Source organism: Manacus candei, unplaced genomic scaffold, assembly GCF_025592945.1.
Source record: "Manacus candei isolate 608988 ecotype Guabito, Panama unplaced genomic scaffold, ASM2559294v1 h1tg000018l, whole genome shotgun sequence".
NCBI lineage: Eukaryota > Metazoa > Chordata > Aves > Passeriformes > Pipridae > Manacus > Manacus candei.
Window position 1 is genome coordinate 8,331,862 of NW_026138066.1, and position 25,124 is coordinate 8,356,985.

At 48.2% G+C, this 25,124-nt stretch overlaps 1 protein-coding gene across 1 annotated transcript; it reads left to right on the forward strand.

The window, feature by feature from the left end:
- Positions 1-20,803: 20,803 nt before the first annotated feature.
- On the forward strand, positions 20,804-24,910 carry MB (myoglobin). The gene is made up of 3 exons (XM_051784642.1): positions 20,804-21,051; positions 23,134-23,356; positions 24,054-24,910. Exons 1-3 carry the CDS (start codon positions 20,957-20,959, stop codon positions 24,198-24,200), a joined length of 465 nt encoding a protein of 154 aa, XP_051640602.1. The 5' UTR covers positions 20,804-20,956; the 3' UTR covers positions 24,201-24,910.
- Positions 24,911-25,124: the final 214 nt, after the last annotated feature.

The following is a 25,124-nucleotide window of genomic DNA, read 5'->3' on the forward strand; positions in this document are numbered from 1 at the left end:
GCCTAGTACAGTTGAGACTGGTGCAGGATTTTATTGCTTTTGGAAATACAAGGTACCAGGAACAAAAAGGGTGGGATAAGGTGTGTCTCTGGGTGGTAGGATTGTCAATTAGGATGCAGGAAGGCATGCGAACTCCGTAAGCATTCCTTCCCAGTACTTACCAAGGATATGTTCCTGTCAGATGATCCTCATTTCATTCTAACAATAACTCAAGAGGATGTTCAACAGTGACTGCTAAAATTAGATGCCTGGAAATCAGGGCTGAAAATTGTTGAAGAAGAGCTGGTTAAGGGATTCTTCATCAGTGGAACTGGGAGTGGTCTTGAAGGGAAGGTTGGCTGTGCTGGGAGAAAGGCATTGCAGAGCTGCTTCAGAGGCAAAGCAAAGAAGCTTTAGGTCTTCCAACCTACCTTCATTTTAAGGCAAAGCTGTAAAATGGCTGATCCTGGAATTCACTAGTAAGTCAGTAAAAGTATTGTAATATTCAGCATTTCTCAATATGATTTATCAAAAGTAAAGCTCATCAGAGGAAGCAGAGATTCTTTGAATGCACTGCAAGTTGGTTGAGGAAGTGAACATGGCTGATTTAATACATTTGCTTTCTATAGGCTGTAAATACTTAGAATAGATGATAGACAAATCACACAAATCACAGCTGATCACAAGCCACGGTGCTCATTTCAATGTGTGTAGGTAGCATCAGCTGAGAGTGGCAGTACCACTGTCACATCAGGGAAGAGCTGGGAGGAAGGTTTGGTGACAACCTGGATGTGGGCTCTGGGGTTTGGTGCCAGCCCAAGGTCCACCAGCATGGTTACTGAGTGAGAATCCCTGTGCCACATGGCTGTGCTTGGCAGCTGCAGGGTGGGATATAGTCAATAAATGGTAACATTTGCTGGAAACCATTTGGATCACATTGAAATGGTTTATGAATTCAAACTGAATTTGCAGAAGAGCTCAAGGGTGAGGTTAGTGTTACTGCTAAGGCTGCATCTTAGGCTGGCACTGACAAGCTGCATCAGGAGATCTGACCCGAAAACTCAGGAAGAAGCCCTGATCCCTGTGCCAGTGGCAAAGCTGACTTCTTGTCAGGATTTTGCTGCTGGACTTCTATTGACTATACTGGCTCAGGGATGGCAGCCTGAGCACCCTTTGATAGGAGAGCTTAGCTTAGTAGCTGGTGTGGGAGGCAGAGTTATTTGCATGCCCTCTTTCTGTCTTTATACAGAAAATTGCAAAGCTGTAGAATAATTTGGGTTGGAAGAGATCTGTGGAGGCCATCTAGTCCTCTGTCTTGCTCAAAGGTCAGTCAGGTTCATGTAACTGAAGCATCTTCAGCATGAGCTCAAAGGCAAAATGCATTCTGCAGTGACAACAACTTCAACGTGCTCTGGGAGGTGAGAGGTGACCTGTGGCCTCTGGTGTGTGCCTGCAGCCCTGTTTCCTTCCTGTGCAGCTGGGGTCAGTTTTTGCTTGTGGCTGTTTTACTGGAGTGTAGAGAGGAAAAACTGCAGTGGGCTTAACTTTGATTTAGACAAGATGTATTTTTTATGGTTGCTCTCAGTTTGCCTGAAGCATAATCATTTCTGGCATAGCACATCCAGTGCTGGCTCCTGCTGCTCCAGAGGAACTGGGAGAGGTTCAGTGAAGAGCTTCCAGCGTTGTTCAAGGGCTGGAACTGGGTGGGGGCAGAGAGGGGAAACAGGGAAACAACTGCGAGAGCTCATCTGTTATTTGTCAGGCAGAAGGATAATTGATTGTTTTCTAGAAGCACCTTGCAAGGAACAGAGATCTGACTTTTCCAGGTCTTTCCTACTAATTGGTGTATTGTTCCCCTGCACACTGCAGGTGAAGCCAGGCAGCTCCAGCTGTACCTGTGGGCTAAGGAATTTGCTGCAATTAGTGGTTTCTAAAGTATTTCTTAGTGTCAAATCCAAGAGTTTCCAGCGACTCGCACCATCCAGCCCTATTGCTTACCTCATTGGAGATGAACCATCCACTGTCCTGGGTGCTCTCTGTTCACCTTGGGCTCACACTGGCCCTTCAATGACAGCCCAGACTCTTGGGTGCTGCTCCTCTTTGCTTTGCTGGTTGATGAAGGCAGCCCTACAAGCCAAGTCTTAAACCCATAGAGCCAGCCCAAGTGTGCCAAGACCAGCATTCCCCCATGTTGCCTGTAGCAGCAGTGAAGGCTGCTGGCTTGCACAAGCACTATAACCAGGGAAGCAAAGAGAGTACTGGAGTCAAAAACAGAGGATTTTTGTGTCTGGGAAGAGGCAGTTGTCTCCTGCAGGTCTCTGAAGGTAGAGAAGGGAACATTTAGCTCCTAAGGTGCAGTGGCCACCAGCCCATGACCAGAATCTAGTCAGCCTTCCCACTTGTAGAAGCCTTGCCATGTTTGGCCCCTTTCCTGGGGTAGCGAGTGTGCTGATGCTGGGAGCCCACTGCGCACTGAGGAGGGGAAGCACAGAGCTGGCACCGGGAGCAGCTGTCCCAGTTTGTGGAAACTTTCTTGCCTTTTTAAGGACATGCAGAATGCTATGCTCTAACTTTAGCACAAAGGTATGGTTGACTTGGCTTCTTTTATTAATGGATGAGTATAAATATATCTGCTCTTGGTGCCTGTCTTGTTCTGCCATGTGTAAACACTGAGCTCTGTCCCAGCTCCTTTTGATGATAAATTCCTTGTCTTTTGAATCACAAATCACCTTTTTGTGTGTCAGAAGGAAGCGTCAAAGCCCAAAGTCATTTTGTTTTTTATAGCACCAGCGCTCTCCAGCTGAACTCTGCTCAGACATCACCGATTTCACGGAGCTCTGCAACAACAGCCGATCTGGCGTGTTTACGGTCTTATTGAAGTAGCCTTTGAGCTCCTCTGGAGTCCTCCTGCCACAGAGCACTGCAGTCCTCCCTTATTTTTGCAAGGATGTTGCCTGTCCTCCCCGGTGGGAGGCTGGGAAACCTCGCTTCCCATTTGAAACACCGGGGCTTTTCTTTTTCGGTCAGTGCTCCTGAGTTCTGCCGCTTCTGCTCTGAGAGAAGCAGCTCTCCAGAAATAGCTCCTGCTCTTGGCCAAGTGCAGCTCACGTGGGCAAGATGCCGCTGGCTGTCCCTGCGCTCTCACTGAGCACGGAGACAGGTCTCACCCAGCGAAGGGCAGCTGCAGATGCCTGTGTGCAGAATGCAAGGGGGTGAGGAGGAGTTTCAGCTCACCCCAGTGTGAATGTGGGTGAGCTGCCTGCTCCACCATCCCACTCGGCTGTGGGGCTCGAGGGTGAGAAAGGAAGCGGGAGAGTCAGTGTCATCCCTGGAAAGCTTTGCACAGGTAGAAAGCTTCACACTATGCTGGGGGGGGGGGCTGATCGAAAGTTTGGGGATGAAATGAAAAATTCAAGGTTGGGGAAAAGCTGGTGTCTGCTGAGCTTGCTCAGTGGCCTTGAGGGGTGAGGGCTGAGATGGCTGCAAGGCTGCGGCCCAGGGATAACACTCTTTTTCTCCTCTGTGGACCAGCGATGGGATTCGTGATGCAGGAATGGAAATGACCCACCCTTGCTCCCTGCTAACACTGTTGTGTGACAGGCACCAAGTCGAGAGCCAGTGCAGCCAGAGGTCTGGAGAGATGAGTCTGACACACTTCACAGGGTCAGTTTGGGTGAGACAGCCTTAAAGCATCAGAGATGACAGCTAGTGGTGAAGCCGACTCATCCCTGGTTAAAATCCAGGCCCTGCCATGTTTGAGAGCGTCATTAGCTCCAGAGGGGAGGCCAGGCAGAGGTCAGCTTGGCCATTCGGGTCACTGAGCAGCTGTGCAAAATACCTATTCAGCCCTGGGCTCTCAAAGAGCTCTGACTTGAAAGGAGCAAATACCTGGACTTACTGCAGGGTTGAGTGAAACATGCCATTCCCACAGGCTTGTTAGTGACATCAAATACTTCTTACAATATGGATTTAGGACCTGTCAACACCAGCACAACTAAGTACTGGGGTCTTTTTGCTGAGCAGCACGAATGCTGGTAAGTCACCAGTCCCCACCATTATCCATGAGCTGTGGGGGATGGTGAAACACCTTCCCACCATCAGCCAGTGTCCTCATGCCAAACTGGGCAAAACCCCCAACCAGAGCTAAGGGAGCTTGCTCTGGTTGTTCCCCTGAAGAGCAGCATGCAGGAGGTGGCTGTAAGCCATCCCTAGTACCAAGGAGGGTCATAAATAACCCTAGGGCTGTGATGCCAGACCCTGGTTTTCCTCCAGTTGAGCCTGGAGCCTTCAGGCTCAAAAGCATGTTGCATTTTGCTAAGGAATGGTGCCCTCAAAACAAAAAATGAGGCTGAAGCCAAATTTCACTCCAGGGGCTGTACACATTTGCACTTGGATAGAGCTGCTTGTATGTAGGAGTGGTGACTGTCCAATGGCTCCTGGCAATGGCTCAGTGTGCTCAGAGCCACGCCAGCCTCCTGGGAGGTGTCACAGGTGAGACATCCTGGCACCTGCAGAAAATCCACTGTGATTTACAGACCAGGTGTGACCCAGCACTGCAGCAGGGAACCGGGGAGATTGCCTCTCAATGGCAGTGAATGCCCACTGCTGAGCATGCAAGGAGCTTTATTCACCATTTTTCTTTGTGTTTATGTTTAAATGTTTCTCATTTTGTAGAAGAAAAAGCATTTGGAGGGTTTGAATTCTGGCAAGGGGTAAGTTGCAAGCTTCCTTCACTTTCTCGTACTGGGAAAAGGCAACCAACCCCCTTCCCTAGCAAGTGGGCAGTAAATGAACTTGTGGAAAAGTAATTGTTCTGGAGCCCTGCCCATCTTTGGCATGCCCTCATCCTGTTCACAAGTTCCTGGCAACTGTTTTTCTCTAAGCCCTCCACTAGAAATGAAACACCTTGAATGAAGGGTCCTGCAAGAAACACCTTGACTGAGCATCTCTCTCCCTGCTGGTGACTGATGGCGCCAAAGGCATGTACTGTGTGCCTGTGTGCAGACCCAGGAGCCAGTTTATCCCTGTGAGGCAGCAGTGCCTGGCTATACTTGGAGATGGGCAGATGCACGGTGGATTTGTACTCTGGTCTTCTTGGGAAAATGTGAAATACTCGAAGATGGGCAGATGCACGGTGGATTTGTACTCTGGTCTTCTTGAGAAAATGTGAAATACTCGACTCCCTTGTGCCTTTGTATGGCTTCCTGTCCCCTTGCTGGGGACCCTCACAGCTGAGAGGCCCTAGAGGCACAGAGCAGCATCCTTATGGGCACTGCCAAGGCTGAGATCTCGGCAAGCCTGTGTGTGCAGAAAGCATGTCCTGAAGAAAAGCGCAGTACAGTGCATCCCTGATGTGAACCCTGGAAATTTCGCTCATCACGTGCGTCCACTTCATTCCCTCCCTGCCACTGGAGCTACGTAGGTCTCCTGAGGCCACAGGTTTCTAGTTTAGTTACCAGCACCTAGTCTGAGCATCTGTGCCCAAAATACAGTGAAAGTTGCCAGGAGAAGAGGCGATGGGTGAATCTCCTCTTTTCTGCTTTGCAAACAATCAGATCCCAAGCTTTGAGCTGTGCTATGCTGCCCTGACTCCTTGGCTTGGTGGTAGGTGGCTGCTCAGGGAGTGCTGCAGTACAGGAGTTATCTTTTCTAAACCCTTCACTGCCCTCTGGCAGCCAGGCAATCTCCATGGGACAAAATCCTAACATGCCCAGAGATGTTTCTGGCCTCAATTTCACTCCAGGCATTGGGGAAAATAGGAATGCTTTTAAAAACTGCCATCTCATCCTCTGTCAGAGAAACCATGTGCCATGAATGTGCCCAAAGGAATGACCCACGGGATCAACAGGGCTTGAATGGACAGGATGATCCAAGGCAGAAAAAGCAGAAAGGCAGATTTTGAATGGTATTTTAATAGTCTGATCATGTGGACAAAATTAAAAGGAGAACCAGGACCAATAAATCTGGGTTTAGCCTGCCTCTCAGGACACACCATCCCCTCTTTACTTGCTCTGTGTGGGATTTGCCCTGGACATGGTTGCAGGATTCAGCAGCACCATGAACACCCACCCAGAGCTGTGTCTTACCCACCAGGGTAATCAAGGCCATGATATTTCTGAGACTCCTCTACCCAGGATTGTTATTATTCCACTTAATTTTACAATTTATTTTTTTAACACCTCTTTCCTTTTACTAGTGTTTCTGCAAACAGCCTGGAGAGGTCCAGATCTCGGAGTTATCAGCCCTTGCCTCCCAGAATCATGGTACAGCACCTGGTCTGTTATATCCCAGGGATCTCCTGCCTCTCCAAGTGTAGGAAAGCCAGAGCTGTGCTGCATCTCTGAAGGTCTGTGGTCACACTGGAAACCGGACTGGCTTCTCCTCTTTGGCCTTGCAGGTGTCACTAACCAGTGAAGAGCAGCAAACCCAGGACCCAGTCTCAGATCTGGCCCGCTGGTGGTCTGATTTTACAGCTGCTTCATGCAAACAAAACAAGACCCTGGGTAGGAAATCTGAAAGACCAAAGGATTGTTAGCAGGGTGGGGCACAGTCCTCTGGGTAGGGGCATCGCCTCTTCCTGCCCATATGACCACTTGGTGCCTCCTGCTCAGCCCTTCCATTTGAAAAATGGGACTAGAACCTCATCATTGAAGTTGGCTTCATTAGTATTTGTGCTCTACAGAACAGTTCTGCCAGGAGCCACTGATGTCCATGTTTTCATTGCCATCGCTGCAGTTTTACATATTTCTGATATCAGAACATGTGGGTCATTAGACATCAGGATGACCTCGTGGAGACACTGCCTTGCTTAGTTAACATATTTCCCAAGATGTGGCACAGCGACTCAGTGATATTGTGTGATATACTCACTTATTGTTTTCTCATCCCAGAGCTACTTCCTTGAGGATTTTCCTTCTCTATCTAAACCCATAAATGCCTTGCTGGTTTCCCACATGTGGCATGTGGGTAGTGAGGTCTCTCATACCTCTCAACTGGCTGCCCCAGGTCATGCCTCTGGCTGAATTTCCCACATGGAACACACACATCTGGTCATATCCCTTCACTTCCGTAGGGAACCAGTACAGACTTTGGCCATTTGGAGGTGGTGTTTCCCCTGTGTGGGTGGTGTGGTGGCCCTAGAGCTCTTGTTTCTCAACTCCACTCACCGGTGTTGGAGTCATGTCTCTGTCTAATTCTCCTGCAAGCTCAGGGCTGTTTCAGGAGCACCAGAGTTTGAGCCAAAGCTTTTGGAATGGGTTGATTTCCAAGCATGCCATGTGGGCTTGGAGCTGGAGCTGCTAAGGGGGTGCAGCTGTTCTTCTGTCCCTCTGTTCCTCAGCATCTCTGGGATGTGAACACTTGGACATGAGTTCCTCAGCATCTCTGGGATGTGAACACTTGGACATGAGCTCCTCAGCATTTAAGGGTGAAAAGGTTGTTTTTCACACACTACCTGGCTCCCACCTGTCATTGGAATGCCACAAAATAATTTAGATGTGGCAAAGGTAGCAAGAGTCCTTCAGGTCTCTTCCAGCATGCCAAGAGTTTGAAGTCAGATCACATGCATAAGAGGACAGGAATTTCCCTTAGGTTTTCCAGAAAGGCTGGGACCCAGGTTGGGGTCCCAAAACTGGAGCAGTTGGGCAATCCCTGCCATGGCAATGTGCATGTGTTGCTGCAATGGTGTTCATGTGGGTTTACCACGGCAACACCCACAAAAGTGGACGACATTATTCCACTGCCACTGGGTTCAGCTGCCATGCAAATCACCGATGGCATTTTACAGGAGACATTTGCCCGTGTGGTGATGTTTGTGCTTCGGGTCATGTCTATTTTCACTATAACGCCATGTATTTTTAAATTGGGCTTGAATGGCGTACAATGCCCACAGTGCAGCTCCTTTCAAATCATCTGTCATGTCAGAAAATGGTTTTGAATATCTGTCTGCTCATTTCAAGCAAAATATTTATTCTGTAATTAGAGTGTTTTGTTCCAAATGCTTTTTTTTAAAAAAAAAAAAAAGTATGAATGAGAAGTCAGTATTAGATTGCTTAAGTGGATGGAAATATGCAGGTGGAAAAGCAAAACGCTTCTGCAAAGCTGGTGTGGGTGTTTAGCCTTCACAAAATGTTTCTCTGTTTTTTTCCCCCCTATCTCATCACTGTGAAGATCTGCTCTATTAGTTTCTGTATTGCAGCTGTGTCTGTGAAGGTGAGGGAAAAGTCTTCAGCCCATCCCACCCTCTCCACACTTGACCATGCTCCTCGATGTTGTCTCCCCAGCTGAGCTCTCATCCCTGCAGAAGTATCAGTGCCCTGGCCCAAGGATGCTCTCTGGGTCCCCCCACTGTGGGTGCCACGCAGTTGATGTGCTGTGCAGTGCTGGAGGCATCTCTGTGCATCTCTGACAGCACTGTGGTCCATGTCACGGCCTGTGAGTGCTGTGCAGGGATCAAAAATGATGGACAACTGGGGTAAATGTGATTTAATGTATTTCCACTGCCAGAGTACTAAAAGTTATGCTCTCACAGAGACAGAGGGCTCATGCGTGCACATGTGGGCAAAGACAGAAGGGAAGGAGCAAGTTTCATACTTCACTGAGGCACTTGAGAAACATTTGCTGCTGTTGTAAATTTACTCCCAAGATAGCTTATGATTCACCTGCAAGTTCATGGGGGGAAGAAAAAGCAAAAATGTTTATGTCAACCTCACTTGGGCTAAAAATATTTCTTTTAGGTTTCTGGCAAGCCAAAAGCTTCCTGGTATCCTGGCCCTGTGTTGCATCAGGGGTCTACATGGTTTGATTTTGCTTTCAGATGAAAACATTTCATTTCCCAGCCCCAGTCCCAAGGTAGGTCTCCTTGTAACCTGTACTATACTTCTGAACTCCAACCTTCAGGTCCTGCATTGGGGCGGGGAGCAAGACACTGGCCAGTGGCACGGCTGCCTCCTGGCTGCCTGAAGCTACACAACTGGTGTCTTCCTTGCTCTGCCCAGCAGGATCATGGGATCCTGTCCAGTGCACCAGCGTGCTTGGCTTTGCAGATGGAATTTGCCTCTGGATTTCAAACTAGAGAGAAATTAAAGGTAAGAAAGAAGGATAAAGATTTAAATTTAAACCTAAAATATAACTTCAAAGGGCACAACAGCTAAGCTGCTAGGGAAACTGGTCTGAAGTTTAGGGATTTGATTTTGTGAGTGTCTACAAGTAAGAGCTTCCCTTTGGACCTGAATTCAGTGGCAGGGGAACTCTGCCTCAGAGCACGACATTACTTTTAATTAATTCTATCCAAATTTGTATGAAGTAATTGTGTACTATTAAATGATCCCACTCAACACAAGGTAACTTTGCTTTTCATTTTCTTATCCTGTACAAATAATACATATATCCACTGACTGTTTTGTAAATAACCTCACTGCCTCACCCCTGACAAGGGGTGGCCCGTATCTTCACCTTCTCGCCTCTGATGCCTTTTGGTTATGTTATTTCCTGTCAGCATGCCCATAACCAAGTAAAAACATGCTGCCTACAGTAATCAGTTGTATTTGCTAAGCCTCTGTTTACACAGCTGTCTTACTGTGTCTGCTTAGGTGACCCTATCCGAGCAGGTAATGCTGAACGAGATGCTCTGATTGACTGCAGGAGCTGGGATTAGGTGCTGGCTCTTCACACTGTGCATTTCTGCATCAGCTGGATGGTGAGAAGCTGCTCTAAAAGGCCGATTGGGTGCATGAGCTCGTGAGCCCAGCCCCACAGTTATAATTTGGAACAGAGTGATTAAGGCTTACAGTAAAGCTAGCACAGAATCATAGAATCATGGGCTGGTTTGGGTTAGAAGGGACCTTTTAATGATCATCCAGTTCCAACCTCCCTGCCACGGGCAGGGACACCTCCCCTCAGACCAAGCTGATCCAAGCCCCGTCCAAGCCCCTTGACCACTTTCAGGGATGGGGCATCCACAACTTCTCTGGGCAACCTGTTCCAGTGCCTCACTACCCTCACAGTAAGGAATTTTTTCCTATTATCCAGTATAAACCTCCTCTTTCAGTTTGAACTTATTCCCCCTTGTCCTGTCTACATGCTCTTGTAAAAAGTCCTCTCCATCCTTCTCATAGGCTCCCTTCAGGTACTGGAAGGCTGCAATTATGTAACTCTTATTTTTTCTCTTTTCCAGACTGAACAAACCCTGTTCTCAGCCTTTCCTTATAGGAGAGGTACTCCATCCCTTTGATCATCTTGGTGGCATGTCTCTCCTCCCTCTGTTTTCTTTTTGCATTTCCCTCCTCCATCTCAATGTGCAGTGTCTTGCACAGCATTGTGGATGTGCTACAAGGCAGGTCATGCAGGTGTGCTGATAAATCTCCTTGCTTTGGACATGATAGGCCTCTCCTTGTCCAATGCCCCAAGCTAGGCTGTGAACCACTCTCCCTGCTTTGGTGAGCTCTTTGGCCACTGAGCAGGCTTAGGAACCCATATGGTTTCGCGTGGATGCTGCTTTCCAGGGCAGTTTGTGTGCAATGCCTGACATACTAATACCAGCAGGAACAATGTGCTTCAGAGGAAGCATCCATGGCTTTTTGCCTCGAGCTGGAAATCCCCCTCCTCAGAGGGAACCAGCAGCTTCCCTGCTTTGTTCCACTCCTCCGGAGAGCTGATTTTTCTCCTACATGCTTGCAAAAACACTGCTGGCTGCTGCTGCTACCACACTGCAGCCAGCTGGGCACAAGCAAGGCTTGTTCTGGCAGTTGGAGGTTAATGGTGGCCAGAGGGTGGCCAACGTGCTGGGAGCCACACCTGGTGGCTCTGTGGTGATCCTGGTGATGTGGTTCATGTGGGTCTCCTCTGAAGGCATTTCTCTAGGCTTTCAGGTTAGAAAACTGCCCCAGGAGTGCTACGAGTTTTGTTAGAGTTTCTGCTAAATCACTAGCCAAAGTCATCAAAATGTATCTTGAAAGTTTTTGGACCTGGTGACTTAGGGGTGCTGTTTCTGGAGCTGTTGGGGTGATCCCACAAGAAAAGTCCCTCTGGTGCTCATGCTGCACCAGCACCAAGGAGCACCTCCAACTGTAGAGGCTGCAGAGCGGCTATTTCCACATCACCAATGTCTTCCAGCACTTCCTCACAATAAGCTTTGTCCTGCAGAAGTTCAGAGACTTCTTGGCTCTTGTTGCTGGTAGCTACCCACTATATTTGGAAAATGGATTGAAAATCCCATGTCTCGATGGAGTCTAGTTTAGACCTGAGGTGTTGAGGCTGAGCAGAGCCCAGCAGGAATGGCTGGTATTTTGCATGTGTGCCCATGGAGGGCTCCCCAGAGGAGCAGATGTGGGGTGCCATCTCCAAGTTATGGGCTGGGCAAGAGGAGGGGATGCCTGTGCTGAGACTGGTGCAGGGTTGCCCTTCCAGCACAGCACAGTGTGCGTGGAAGGAAAGGGAAGCAGAGGAGAGAAACCATCTTAATCACAGTACCTTTCCAATAGTACTGTATCTAGTGCCTGTACAGTGTGACCTTTTGGCTTACTGCACACAAAGAAGATGAAATACCAGTCATCTGGAGAAAGAAGAGGAGGGGAAAAAGAGTGGAAAGGGGAATGTCCAGGAGTGGGAAACATTTCTACTGGGAGAAGTGCAGCAAGAGGAATGGATCTTCAATTGCCAGGCAGGGAAGTGCCGTTTGCACAAAATCACTGTCGAGACTGGCACCAACTCTCCCTCTTGTGGGCATTCTCCTCTGTCTTATGTAGAGTCTGGTATCTGCAGCTGCTGCCAGCAGCCTTGAACCTATGATGGCTTCATTGTGATGAGATGGTTCGTAATAACTTCTGTATTAAATATCCATGTAAATTAGGCCAAGAGGGTGGGCTGATTGGCAGAACTGGCATCTGGAGTGTCCTGGCATCAGGCTCATCACTCAGCAGATGAGAGGCACATCTATGTCTGTAAAGTGAAACACCCAAAAGCAGGACCCATGACAAGGGGGCAGATACTGAATAAATTACTTGCCATGTTCACTCCTCGCAGATCATACTGACCAGGACTTCACTTTCCTGCTCTCCTCTCACTTTGCTCAAGTTTATTTAATAACTCAAACAAATCAAAGCTTGCCCATGTTCCCACCTGAATTTCCATCTGAACCCTGACCCCAAAGACTCCCTCTTGGCCCAGGCTATGCTCAGTGGGTGAGATATTTGTAATATACATTTTTTCACACAAAATGTCTACCTGCTTTGTCTGGTCTATCTGCAGTCCCCTTTCTTCTCCTGACTTTTTTATCTGTGGTCCCACTGTTGTCCTTGTCTGTTTTTCTTTTATGATTTGGACCCTCTCTGCCCCAATAAACAGGTGAGGCTGGGGCTGTCTTGTTGTGGGGGCCAATGTACCTCTCTCAGCTACATCAGTTGCAGGTCTGCAAGAGCAGCAGATAAATCCTGGCCTTTTGCTCAAGAGGATAATAAATCCTGTGTAATTTGGCCTTTGCTGTAAACCCATAGGTAAGTCAAAAAATTAGCACTGAAACCCAGAGAAGGAGCATGGATTCATTTAGAGCAAAGAGTGGAATGAGATCTCTGCTGAAGATGATGGGGAACGAAATAAAAGGACCACAGGCTAAGATAAGCAACTTCCAGAACAGATGCTGTCACAGAGCAGCTGGATCTGACCAGCTGAGCCACCAGCACTGGACCTCTTAGCAGGAGGAGGAAGATTGAAAAATAAAACCATGTTGTTCGAGGAACTTGCAATTAAAAAGTCACCAAAGGTGGGACCCCTGCATGTACAGAGATCTAGAGATCTTCGATGGTAATGGAACTTAATTTTTATTGGCTTTTTTTTTTTGAATGATCATGCCTTAAAGCTGTTTGTGAATGGTTAGAAAGTGACTATCAGATTTTTGTCTTTGTGCATTGGCTAATCTGTTGCAGAGTCATCAAGTCAGCAGGTTGTTTTAAACAGTTTGACCTAGTAAGGCTGCAACCATGTCTGAAATATATTTTGAGGAGCATGTATAAGAGGATTAAAAAAATTATAAACTTGTGAAGAATTCTGCCTACAGCTGTTAAATGCAAGCATGCAGATATAATCTTGGGAAGTCCTTTAGCCTCAAGTTGCTGCACAGGAGTAGAATTGTTCCTGCTTCTTACACTTTCCCTGGGCATCTGCCACTAGTGCTGTTGGAAGAAGGAGCTAGATGAGCTTCTCTCTGTCCATGGATCCTGTGTGTGTAAGGTGAGCTTTCCAAAGGTGACCAGCCTGGGACATCTGTATATGCAACCCTAGATCCCAAAGAGCTAAGGGGGCTAGCCAGGCTGAGCATGTGGCAGGAATGCTATGTTACACTTGTACCATGGGACCAGGAGTCGCAGCAGAGGTGAAATCTTCCAGTGTTTTTTTCGTGCCAGTATCTTGCAGTCAGCAGCAAGTCCCACCACTGTGGTTGTCTTGCCAGCAGGACCCTAAAGGGCAGAAGACAAAAGATCTGATTGCAAGCACAGCATTGAAAATAACAGGGAAGAGATACAGAACACAGATGCCACCCCAAATTCAGTGTACATCCTCTGCTCAGGCAGCCAAGCCACCAGCACTGTGTTTAGGGTGCTCACTGCTACCCAGTGTTGATCTGCTTGAAGAAAACACTTATTTTTTGCCAAGGCATCAGTTAACTTCCAGAAGTTCCCAGAAGACTAGCAGAGCACAGAAGGCACTACTGGATTAGGGGCTGCTTAAACTGGTGCTGCTTCTCAGAAGAGAAGAAGTCCTGATTGTTCCTTTCCTCCCTAAGGGAGCACTTGGTGTTGGAACGATAATGCAAAATGAGACCTTGAACTTTGAAAAGGGCCAACTGCAGCTGGAAGCAAGAACCTGCTGGAGCTCATTAAAAGCCAAGTGTAAACATGGATACAAATGAGGGGTAGATCTTGGCTTCCCCACGGGCTCTTATCTTGCAGAAGCTTCATGCTTTGTGGATGAGAGGCTGTTTTGCAGGCAAAGAGAATAAAAAGTGTGCCTGTTTTCTCGCTTTTCACCCCATGAAACTCAGGCAAAGGGAAACCCTAATCTGTATGTGCTGTTCCACCAGTTAGACAGTGCTGCCTGGGGTTCTGGAGGATGGCTCCATGGGTGTTTCTTTTACAAGCGACGCCTGCGTAAGTAGCTCTGCGTCCTCCTACTCCCCCTGCCAGCATATGTTGGTCCAGCTGTGTGACAAATCAGACTGTAGAACTTATCTGGCTTCAAAATAAACTCTCCAAAAGATAAACACAGTTACTTTAAACTCAGACCAGTTCCTTGATCCACTTCATTTCAAGCCCTCATAAAGAGCTGCACAGGCATTGTGGAATGGAGCAGGCTCTGCTGGCATTGCCTCCAAATCCAACTTAAAACATGCACAGCCTCATATTAAGTGCTGGTACCTTGAGGGCCACTGTCTGCCCACTGGGCCTGAGAAGGCAATTTCCAGTTGTATCACCCAGTTTTACCATGTAGGGATGGGCTCTCCCACTCTTTTTTGGGAGTCTGAGCTGTGTATTGTGTGTTGAGGCCAGGTTAACTCCTCTTCCTCGAGGAGCAGCTCAGATAGGAAAAATTATTCAATGCTGAGTTGACCTCATCTCAGTCTACAACTTCCTCATGAGGGCAAGAGGAGGGGCAGACACTGGTCTCTTCTCTGTGGTGACCAGTGACAGGACTCAAGGGAATGGCCTGACGTTGTGCCAGGGGAGGTTTAGGTTGGATATTAGAAAGAGGTTCTTTACCCAGAGGGTGGTTGGGCACTGGAACAGGCTCCCCAGGGAAGTGGTCACAGCACCAAGGCTGACAGAGTTCAAGAAGCATTTGGATGATACTCTCAGGCACATGGTGTGACTCTTGGGGATGGTCCTGTGCGGGGCCAGGAGTTGGACTCTGTGATCCTTGTGGGTCCCTTCCAACTTGGCATATTCTGTGATTCTGTGAGTTTAACCAGCAGTCAGACACTTCTGGCTCCCTGCAAACTTTGGGCATGAGTGTCGGTGTGTCCCAAGGAAAGGTGGACTGCAAAAAGTGTGCTTGTTTGCACAGTGGCTCAACTTTGTTGCTGCTGATACTGCTCTTGCTTTGGTCTTGGCCATGCTGCAATTGCTGCTGCCTTTGGAGGCATGAGAACACCTCTCCAGCAGCACTCAGCCACACCCAAAATGCACCCCATACTCTTATATGGCAAGGCAGCTTGCAAGGCACCACCCATATTCCCAAGGTACTGGGAAGAGGGGGATGAGGACACTCTCTGGCATAAAGCATGGTCTGGGAACAGCCACCCCTTCCAGTTGCCTGGATTTCAGTCAACCTGTTCATGAAATCTGAACCTCAGCCATGCTGCAAGAGTCTCTGTTACAGCTTCCTGTGGGTAGCTCTGAGCTGCAGAGCTCCGCGGTGGCAGGCAGTGCATGTTTGGACATGCAGGCTCATTGCTTGACTCTTTTTGCCCATATGAATTTCTGTGGCCCTTGCCTTTCTCAGTTGTCCTTCAGCAGGCTCTAGTTACAATATATTATTCGTGATGAGGGAGGAATTCCTCTCTTGCTTTAGTGCTTGGGTAAGTAGTACACAAATCCCTGAGTGCCATTATGCTGTTATGAAGTCTAATCCACCTGAAGGGACTTCTGCATGCCACATTTCTCACTGACTCCTAAAGATCTCTGGGGTCTCACTGCTATCATCCATGTTCTTACCTCTAAACAGTAATTTCCTCCTTTTGCTCTGGGGTGGGTGAGACTTTAAAATCTGCCTGTTCTCTAATCATAGTCCTCCTTCCTTTAACTGCACTCAGTTTCCCACACAAAAACCTCAGTCCTTTTGTGCTCTGCTTACCGAGTCCTCCAGAGAAGGTTTACATCCCCAGGGAGAGCTCATGTGCCTTAGAGACAGCCTCAGTTTCTATATTGTAGCCTAAATATTCTTGTCCTGGATTGCCCTGCTACTTTCCCACATGTTCTCCCACTGAATCCAAGCACTGGTCTGCAATAAGTGTCCTGCTTAACCGAGATAAGTGTTTTGTCCAGGTGCTGTGCAGTGTCACATACACTGTGAGATGCCTCAGTGATTGCACAGGAGATGTGGGTCATGCCTGTGTTATGTCTGATAGTCACCAAAGGCTGGATCCTGTGAGCACTGAAGCAAAGGTAAAGCTACCTCTGACTTTATGGCACAGGGCATGATCCCTGAAAGAATCCATGCCAAGATACTGGTAAGTACGTAGCACATCTCTGCAAACTCACAGCCCAAATCTTGTCCTGATGCTGAAATCTTCTCCTCCTAACCTTTCCTCTTCTTTTTAAGCAAGCAGGTCGGGTCACCTCTCAACTGTGTAAATGCATCAGTGTGCGGGAGCCCTGCCTAGAGGCGCTGCTAAGAATAGTGTCTAAGAGCAAGGGGAAGAGAGGAGTGAGCCTGATTTGGCCACTGCCATAGTCAGTTAGACTCCACCTCATTTCCTACAAGCCATAGAGGCTACACAACGAAAGTAGTTGCAGATGGTGCTCTTACTTGACCGTCTTCTGATCCTCTGAATACCAAAGTCAATGGCACAGCTTCAGAAAACTCAATGCTGTTGCCCTGCTATGGCTATAAGATCCAGTTACTATATCCCTTACCTCTCTAGCTAAAGCTGCTGTGAGTACAGGGGTCTCACCTGTCTGTCTGCATGGACTGAGCTGCAGGCTCCTGAAACAAAGTGCAAATGAATCCCCTAGAAGCATCCGTGTTTCAGCAAAATGCCATAGAAACCACAGCTGCGTTATGGAGGGCCTTTCCCCTGGCATTATGCAATAGGTAATTATGTAAGTTGTTGTTATATAATGTTCCTAGTTTTTTTGGAGTGCCAGCCTCCCCCTGACCACAGCAGTGTGTACTACTTACGTCACAACCCAGGATCACAGCAGAGCTGGGGCTGCTGTCACTGCTTCTCCCAGCCATGGGACTCTTGGCTATTCTCAGGGCTTTTAAAAAATTGTACTGTGGGGGAAAAAGCTCATTGAAAAGAAAAAAGTATTTGATGAAAATATCTGTTTGTTCCTCTGAGATGTTTTGCTGTGTAAGCACACAAGATGGCTTGGCTCCCTTCTTGAGGATGAACTGGGTTTTAGAGCATCTCTCTCTCTTCCTTGCTGGGAAGTTTATTTCACGAGCTTATTTCAAATGAGAAAGAAATCTATGATTTCTGCCAGTGCCTTTTTCTTGGGTGCCCATTTTCCTACTTGCAGCAGGTCTGGCTGCAGAGGAAACGAAACTAGATATTTGTTCTCTTAACCACCAAAGCAATGTGGGGGACTGCTGGGCTCTCTGATGTTCACTTTACAGGTTGGGGTTGGACTTCTCTCTTCATAACAGCAATACTCTAAGAAAAAAATTGAATGTGGCCAAACAAACGTGGATCTGGTCCATCCTTGTGGCCGGTGTGCGATTCCTCTGTGCCTCCCAGTGCCACTTGGGTGGCTGAGCCCCATAGTAATAACCACCAAACAGCTGGTGTTTCTAAAACCATACCCAAGGGCCAGTCCCTGCTCTTTCAATGGGGTATCTGTGGGCTCAAGCAAGTCACAGAACTTCTTTGATCACTCAGAAATGGAGAGAACAAGTGGCTTGTCCATCCGCAGGATTGGGGCATGTTCTAAATTCATTAATACCTGTAGAAAGGCTGGCCATATGTGGAGGGAGGAGCAAGGCAGAGATGTGATTGCATCCACTGTTTTGCCAGAGATGGCTCTTCCCCTACCTGCTGCACTCGTTACATGGGGGGATCCTTTCCTAAGCACCTTTTGGGAACGTTTTTGGGTAGAAACAAGCCCCACAAAGTCTCTAGAACAGCCTTTCTCTTCCGCAGTACCCTGAGTCTTGGCTGTGGCTCTGCTGCTGTCACATGGGATCTTCTGCCCCGATCTCACCACCCCAGACCTCTTCAATATTAAGGCTTGGTGGGGAAAGGAGGGAGGCATAGCATCCCAAGTGACCAGGGAATTCAACGTCTCTACATCCCACACCGAAAATGAGCCCCTTACAGAAGTTCTGCACCCGACCGCAGCCGCAGCCCCGTGGCGCTGCCGGCGGGGGGATGCTGAAGTCCTGCCTGCCCTAGGGTCACCCTCCTGCCTCCGAAATGCGAGGGCTACCTGTCGGACATCTCCCCGCGCTTCCAAATCCCGGGCAGGGGCTCGGACGTGGCCTCCAGTGCCCGTGGCTCAGTCATCCGTGGCCACGAGGTGGCAGCAAGTCCTGGCCGACGGGGCCGGAGCTGCGGCGGGTCCTGCCCGGGCCGGGCCGGGGGAGCCCCGGGGGGACCCGCGGGGGGACCCGCGCTGGCCACGGAGCCACAGAACGGCTGGGCTGGGCAGGGGCCACTGCAGGTCATCCAGTCCACCGCACCGTGCTCAGGCAAGGTCTGCTGGAGCACGTCCACCCCGGGAGCTTTGCAACGAGGTGACAGTGGCTAATGTACCCCAAAACATTGTGGCCCAAACCGCAAAATGGCCAAAAGCATCAGCGGTCCATTTTATGCTGGTTTAGCAAGAGTGCCTCAGGTGTGGGTGCAGAGGCACAGCCACGCGTGCCAGCATGGCTCTGGTGTGGGCAGGGCTGCTTGAAATAGGCTATTCATTCACCTGGAGCATTTTAGAAGAGGCAGCCAAAATGCTGGCTCTCTATGGTTTGTGTTTATCAAGATGATTATGCAAGTGATCGATTTGGCCCCAAGAAGAGACCTGTAGATACTAAAATGTTATGTCCTTTTCAAGGCTGCAGGGTTGAGGGGTAGTCAGGTGAGCTATAAAGCTTTTAGTATTTTTGTAGAACTACTTATTTATTTAAGCTCTAGGGAGAAAGCTTATGATTTTATTTCATTATTACCTCACCTGCAAAAGGAGCAATATGGAATCTCATGCTCGTTTTAAGTCTCCTGACCATTTAACATTAATATTCATACCAGGACTTTTGGCTTCACAGCCCTGGAGAAAGTTACAGAGAGGGAAGAGTCAACCAATTTCAAACAAAGCTATTACAGCTTTATTTTTACACTGAATTGAGTAGTTTCAGCTTGGGGAATAAGACAGAGCTCGGTGCATAAGCAGCAGCCTCTTGTGTACCAGGAGCATGTTTCTGCCACGTTTGAAAGGCTTGTAAACCTGTAAGGTCAATATTCAGCATTCTACCCAAGGCTGAACCTGAGAGGGTACAAATGCTTGTTTACTGCTCTGAGTACTTGGGCAGTGAGGTTGCAGGTATGTGATCTCTCCCCTCTCAGTCCTGTGCTGTGGAAAACTGCACAAGGAACGAGTTGGAGGCAGCTTATCTTAGTTTAGGTAACTGGTAGCAACCTGGTGTTTGCACAGATATATCAGGATGAAATCTTGGAATTGAAGTGTTTAGGATGTGGCTTTTTGGATGTGAAGCAAACTGGTGCATAGAGGAGAGGGAAGGGGTGGATTTCAGGGTCACAGGCTCATTTGGCTGACAGAAGCTTGTAACATGTAATGGCCAAAATTTTTGTACCTCTACACTTGGAAACCAGCTGACACCTCCATTTGGCTTTTGCCACCCTTCTTAATCAAACTATTCCCTTTAAACCTCTGTGTTTCTGAGGGGTGTGAGGCTCTGTGCCTCCATCATCCTTGCTGCCTGATTACCCTTGTAATGTGGGCACTTCTCTCCCCTTGCAAGGCTGGAACAGGGAACCTGTTCCTGTGTTGTAGAGAGTGGAAGGGTGTAGAGGCAGCAATGCACCTCAGGTTGTGCAGCACTGTGGTAGAGATCATAGGGTGCATCTCTGCTCCTGAATCCCAAGGTAGGTATCTTCAGCCCTTTGTTGACATTTCTCATCTGCTTGTGTCTTGGAAACATCCAGAGATAGGTTTGGGACACATTTTCCACATGGTTTGGGATAGCAGTGCTAGCTCAGCTTTGTTATCAGGCTGTGCTCTGACTGCAGCCAGCCCTTGGAAGGGACTAGTCATCCCATTGGTGTGCCAGGCTGTTACCAGTCCTGACAGAGAGAGAGGAGAAAGTCTGGGAGGTGTCCCAAAACATACCCATGTGTTTTGTTAGCCCAATGGCTTTTCCTTCAACACTGGTTGATATTTGTTTGGCTTGACAGAGGTAGCCAGAGACCAGAACTGCTGGCTGGGTGGGTGTTGAGTGAAGCCTTGCTGTGTCCTTGTGTCTCTAGCCTGCTGGAAACTACCCTCCTGGCTCAGCTCTACATCCGTTGGCTCCAATATCCAGGCTCATCCAACAGCTAATCCTAGGTGTTTCCCAGAAGAGCAGGCAGCAGGATCCCAGCAAACAGGTGTGGCATAACTGGCTCCCATACAGCTCTTTTCCCTCTCCTTCCTCCTGCAGCAGCTGGGGAAATGACTGGGCTGCTTTGGATATGGTTAAGGACATGTCTCTTCTAACACTGTGCTCTGCTCTAATAACAAACGGTGTGTTACCCCAGGAGAAAAGGACAATGAGATCAGCATGGGAAAGGAAAGGCCTTTGGAGTGATGGAGCCAATGTTTCTGTCTGACCTGGCCTTCTCTCCTGCCTGCCCTTGCCAGGCCAGGGGAGAGGGAGGCAGGGTGGCCTTGCAGATGACAGTGCTCTTCAGGAATCTCCTGGCATACAGCTTGACACTGTCTCTGGGTCCTTGGGAACCTAGGACAGGCTCCTGGCACTGTGTTTCGGCAGTGCCCTTTATGTGTAGAGTGGGACATGTGCCAGTCCAATACGAAAAGCAGAAATTATGCCATCAGTGGCATCCACAATAGTACCTGACCCAAAATAGCTCCCTAGGAAAAAACAGGGAGGCTGATTAGGTTAGACAAGCCTGAAAGAGAGCAAGATTTCCAGCTAATGATTGACAGGTGTAGGTCTGTGAACAGGGGCTATAAATCCCAGAGGTGAGCTCTCCAGCCACCCTTTGGGGAAACACCAACGACTGTGGGGAGCACTCAGGATCTGCCTTCAGTGAACCATGGGGCTCAGTGACCAGGAATGGCAGCAGGTCCTGACCGTCTGGGGAAAGGTGGAGTCTGACCTCGCCGGCCATGGGCATATAATTTTAATGAGGTAGGCAAGAAAGTTCTGTTCTAAGATTAAAGCTGAGCCTTTGATGAGAGACGTGTTTGTCAGTGTTTATTTCAACAAGCTGTTTGCTTTCTTGTAGGGTGGTGGGTTTTCCAGTGCTGTGGTTTCTGGGTTAAAAGTAACTCACTGTGTAAAGTGGCTGTGCTTCTTTGTCTCCATCTCTCTATGGGTGCAGGAGCAGGCCGGTGCTGCTTTTTTAAAAGATGGTGGTGCTTTGTCCCTCTGCCTCTGGTGGCTAAGGTTTGCTTTGGATCCCCATTTCCCAAGCACTACAGTAAGAAATGCTGGGGAGAATTGTGTGTTGTGAGTCTTCAGGTGCTCTGCAGCAAGGATATGTGGAGGCAGGGAAGGAAATGAGAGGAAAATCCCCTCTGTGAAAATTTTCTTGGAATTTACTATTTTAGTAAAATTATCTGTGAAGTACCTGACTGTTTCCCTTTCCCCACCTTAGTGTCACCTCACAGAGCCCTGTTCATCCTGCTTTCTGGCCAGAAATCTGTGTGGTAGCACTTGTGTATTACTTTATGATGAATTTGCAGTCTGGGTGTGTGAAATGAAGCACATCCTTCCCCCTGCTTCCCTTCTCCACGATTCTTGTGTCAGAGCAGGAGTGCTCATGAGATCTCCATCTGAGAGGACACCAAACTCCACGAGATCCTGGCACCCTGACTGGGGAACACCCAGATACTGCAGTGGGAAACAACATTAGGTGGGTGTTGGAGCCTAGCTTGTCCTTTAAAGACCATCAGGGATGGAGACTTTGAGGAAATTCTCTTCAGATCTCCCTTGAGGTGGTGCAGAGTACAATGCGCTGGAAGGGTACAGAAAAGGCCAGGAAAGTCAGTAGCATTGGCTCCATCACTCAAAAGGCCTTCCCTTTCCCATGCCAATCTCATTGTCCTTTTCTCCTGGGGATATGGCACCTGCTTGGGGGCTTTCCTACCCTAAGCATGGCTAAGGAAAGGAGCCCACACCATCAGGCATATCCACTGAAGAGCTCTGAAAACCTTTTTTCAAAGATGAGACAAAGCAGGCAGTTGTTTTATTTACCTTCTTTATAATGGCCCAGTTCAGCTGCCATTTGAAGGGAAAGGAATGAAGTGGGAATGAAGTGAGTGGCAGTGTGATGGCTTTCCCCTCATGCGGTCCAGAGCAGGCATGCTGGAGGGGTAGCAGGAACCTGAGCCCTCCTCACGTATCAGTTTCTGTGAGGTGGCTACTTTGGCTCTGAATTTGCCACATGATGGCAAAAGCAGTTCCAAATGGAAAGGTAATACAATTTTCATTACAAATATCGCATGGTAGAGCGTGGCATTAAATAAATAGATGGCAGCCCTTCCTCTGTAACTCTGTGCTCCCCAGCCAAACAATTTCTTGTTCCTCCAAGGAGTTTCTGAGGGAGAAGAGAGGCAAGGGAAAGAGGGTGGGGAAAAAAAAGGCAGGAACCAAATTCCTTTGTGTTTGCAATCATAGGGTTGGGGGGCACAGTAAGCACTCCCATCCAGCTGATGTTCAAGAAAACCTGAGCTCCAGATGTAAGGGACCTGTGGCTGAGGACTGCTACCATCATTTGTTTGTTTTTTTTTTTTATCTGTGAGAAGCTTCTAGAACTCTCCTTTCCTGATAAATGAACAATGGGCTGGGAATAGAGTCCTTGTGAGAGCCAGAGGTCTACAGGTTGGCTCCTCAGCAATAGTAACTCAATGAAGACAAGTGGTTTTGTTTGGTTTTGGTTTTCCTTCAGATGAATGCAAAAACTCACCTCTCAGTACTACAGCCAGCCTTGGTTCTTGTCTCTGTCTTCAAACAGTTAACGTAGCCCAGAGGACCGGTGCCAAAGAGTTAGCAGAGCTATATGAAAAAAATACAGACACTTACTCTGTTGCTCTAGTTGGACATGTTTAGGGCAGTGTCTCTGTCACGACCAGAGGGAATGGAAATAGGCAATGGTGATCGTATCAGGACATGTGTAAAAGGATGGGATTACAGTAGATTCAATACTCAAAGGGAGGTATGTCAGGAGCTTCTGCTCTCCAAAGACAAGTCCCTCTATTTTTTCCACAGACTCTTTCAGGACCACCCTGAGACCATTGAAAAGTTTGAAAAATTCAAAGGCCTGAAGACCCCTGATGCAATGAAAGGCTCTGAGGATCTGAAAAAACATGGAGCTACTGTTCTTACCCAGCTGGGAAAAATCCTGAAACAGAAGGGTAATCACGAGTCAGAGCTGAAGCCCCTGGCTCAGACCCATGCGACCAAGCACAAAATCCCTGTCAAATATCTGGAGGTATGGAAAAGGGCAAGGAATCTTGGTGTCTGAAGCGCAGTGAATGTGTGTAAGACATCTGTGTGAGAGCTGTGCTTTTATTTACCAATGACTAGTTGGACTTCAGTGAGTTCTCCCTCAAGACCAAAGTCTCTGTGTACAGGCAGCAGGAGGCACAGAAAGGGCTAATGGCATGCGAATGGTATGTGAATATCCAAATTTAGATTTCCCATTGCAAACACCACACACAGTCTGACTAACCCTTGACAACAACAAACCAACCCATGCAGCCTCTGCATGCCTGGGAAGCTGTATTACATAAGACCTGTCAGTGGCTGGACACATGGGACATACAATTTTATAGGAAGCCCTAGAGGATCCACTGGAAAGCAAAACCCATAAAACTAAATATTATACAAACATACGGCATGAATTTTCGGTCTTAATGGATGAGGCAGACAAAAAGTGGGAAGGGCCATGGTCTGCTCAAGGTCATGAAGCAGATCAGTGTCAGAGCTAGGAATAGAGCCCAGTTCTTCTGCCTAGGCCAGGTTCCTTGCATACTAAACTTCACTGTCTCTCCAGAGACTTCACAGAAGGCTACTGAATTAGCTCAGAGATATTTCCAGGCTCTGCAACCTATTTCTTAGTCTGGTTTTTCTGAAAATAAACCTTGAGTGTCCCTTCAGTTTTTCTCTCTCTCTTTCCTTCCTCACAGTTCATTTCTGAAGTCATTATCAAGGTCCTTGCTGAAAAACATGCTGCAGACTTTGGGGCTGATGCCCAGGCTGCAATGAAGAAGGCCCTGGAGCTGTTCCGAAATGATATGGCCGCCAAGTACAAGGAGTTCGGTTTCCAGGGTTAGCACACATGCACAAAGGAATATCATGATGGAGACCTGGCCAAGCATCTTAGATAGCTTCCCCAGCACTGTTTTGGACATCTCACAACTGGCCATCCATGATGTGTGGGAAAGCTTTGATGAGAGGCCAAGAGTCACTCCAGGCAGAATAGAGGCACTCAGAGTGATATCCATGATAAACTGTTGTTTCTTGGCTTCATGTATACAAAAGAAATAATCTGCTTTCTTAGGAAAAATAGTGTTAGGGGTTATTTGTGAGCTTCTGCCTATCCTATATCCTTTCTCTCTCTCCCTCCCTCAGTCTCATCTGAGAGGCAAATGGCATGACCAGAGATGAAGGGATGTGGAGGAACAAGGGAAGTGTTGTGTGGTGAATGAGAGTGTGAAAGGATGACCCAAATGAAAGTGTTGTAAGGATGGCAAGCAAGGACACAGATTCCCATTCTTCCCACAGGTCAGTTTGTTAGCAGGTTACTATGGCGAGCTTCCAGCACAGTATTACTTTGCTTTGTGAGGGCGAATGCAGCCAGTCAGTCTCCAGGGCCTGCCAGCTCTTGGAGGGTTTAGGTGTTAAACTTGCATTAGCAAAACTATAAAGAGCAGTACTGCCTGTGATCTGTACGTTTCTGGCGGCCGCCACTATGTATCTGAAGGTCTGTTGCACTGGGAAGTAAAGTATGTGTTTCTCAGAAAATAAAAATCCCTGCACCGGTGTTGTGTGTTTGCTCCTGGCTTTACAAACGCTCTAGTGAGAAGTGGGGGAGAAGGAGAAAGTGGAAAGGGGTTTTGCCTACTTATTTGGCTGTGCTGCATCCTGCACTGTCAGTCCATGACCTCAGCAGCACATGGCATCTGTCTCAGCCGGGGGCTCAGAGCACTCAGATGTCACCATGGGGACCTGACCTGGTTACCGGACCTCACAGCTCA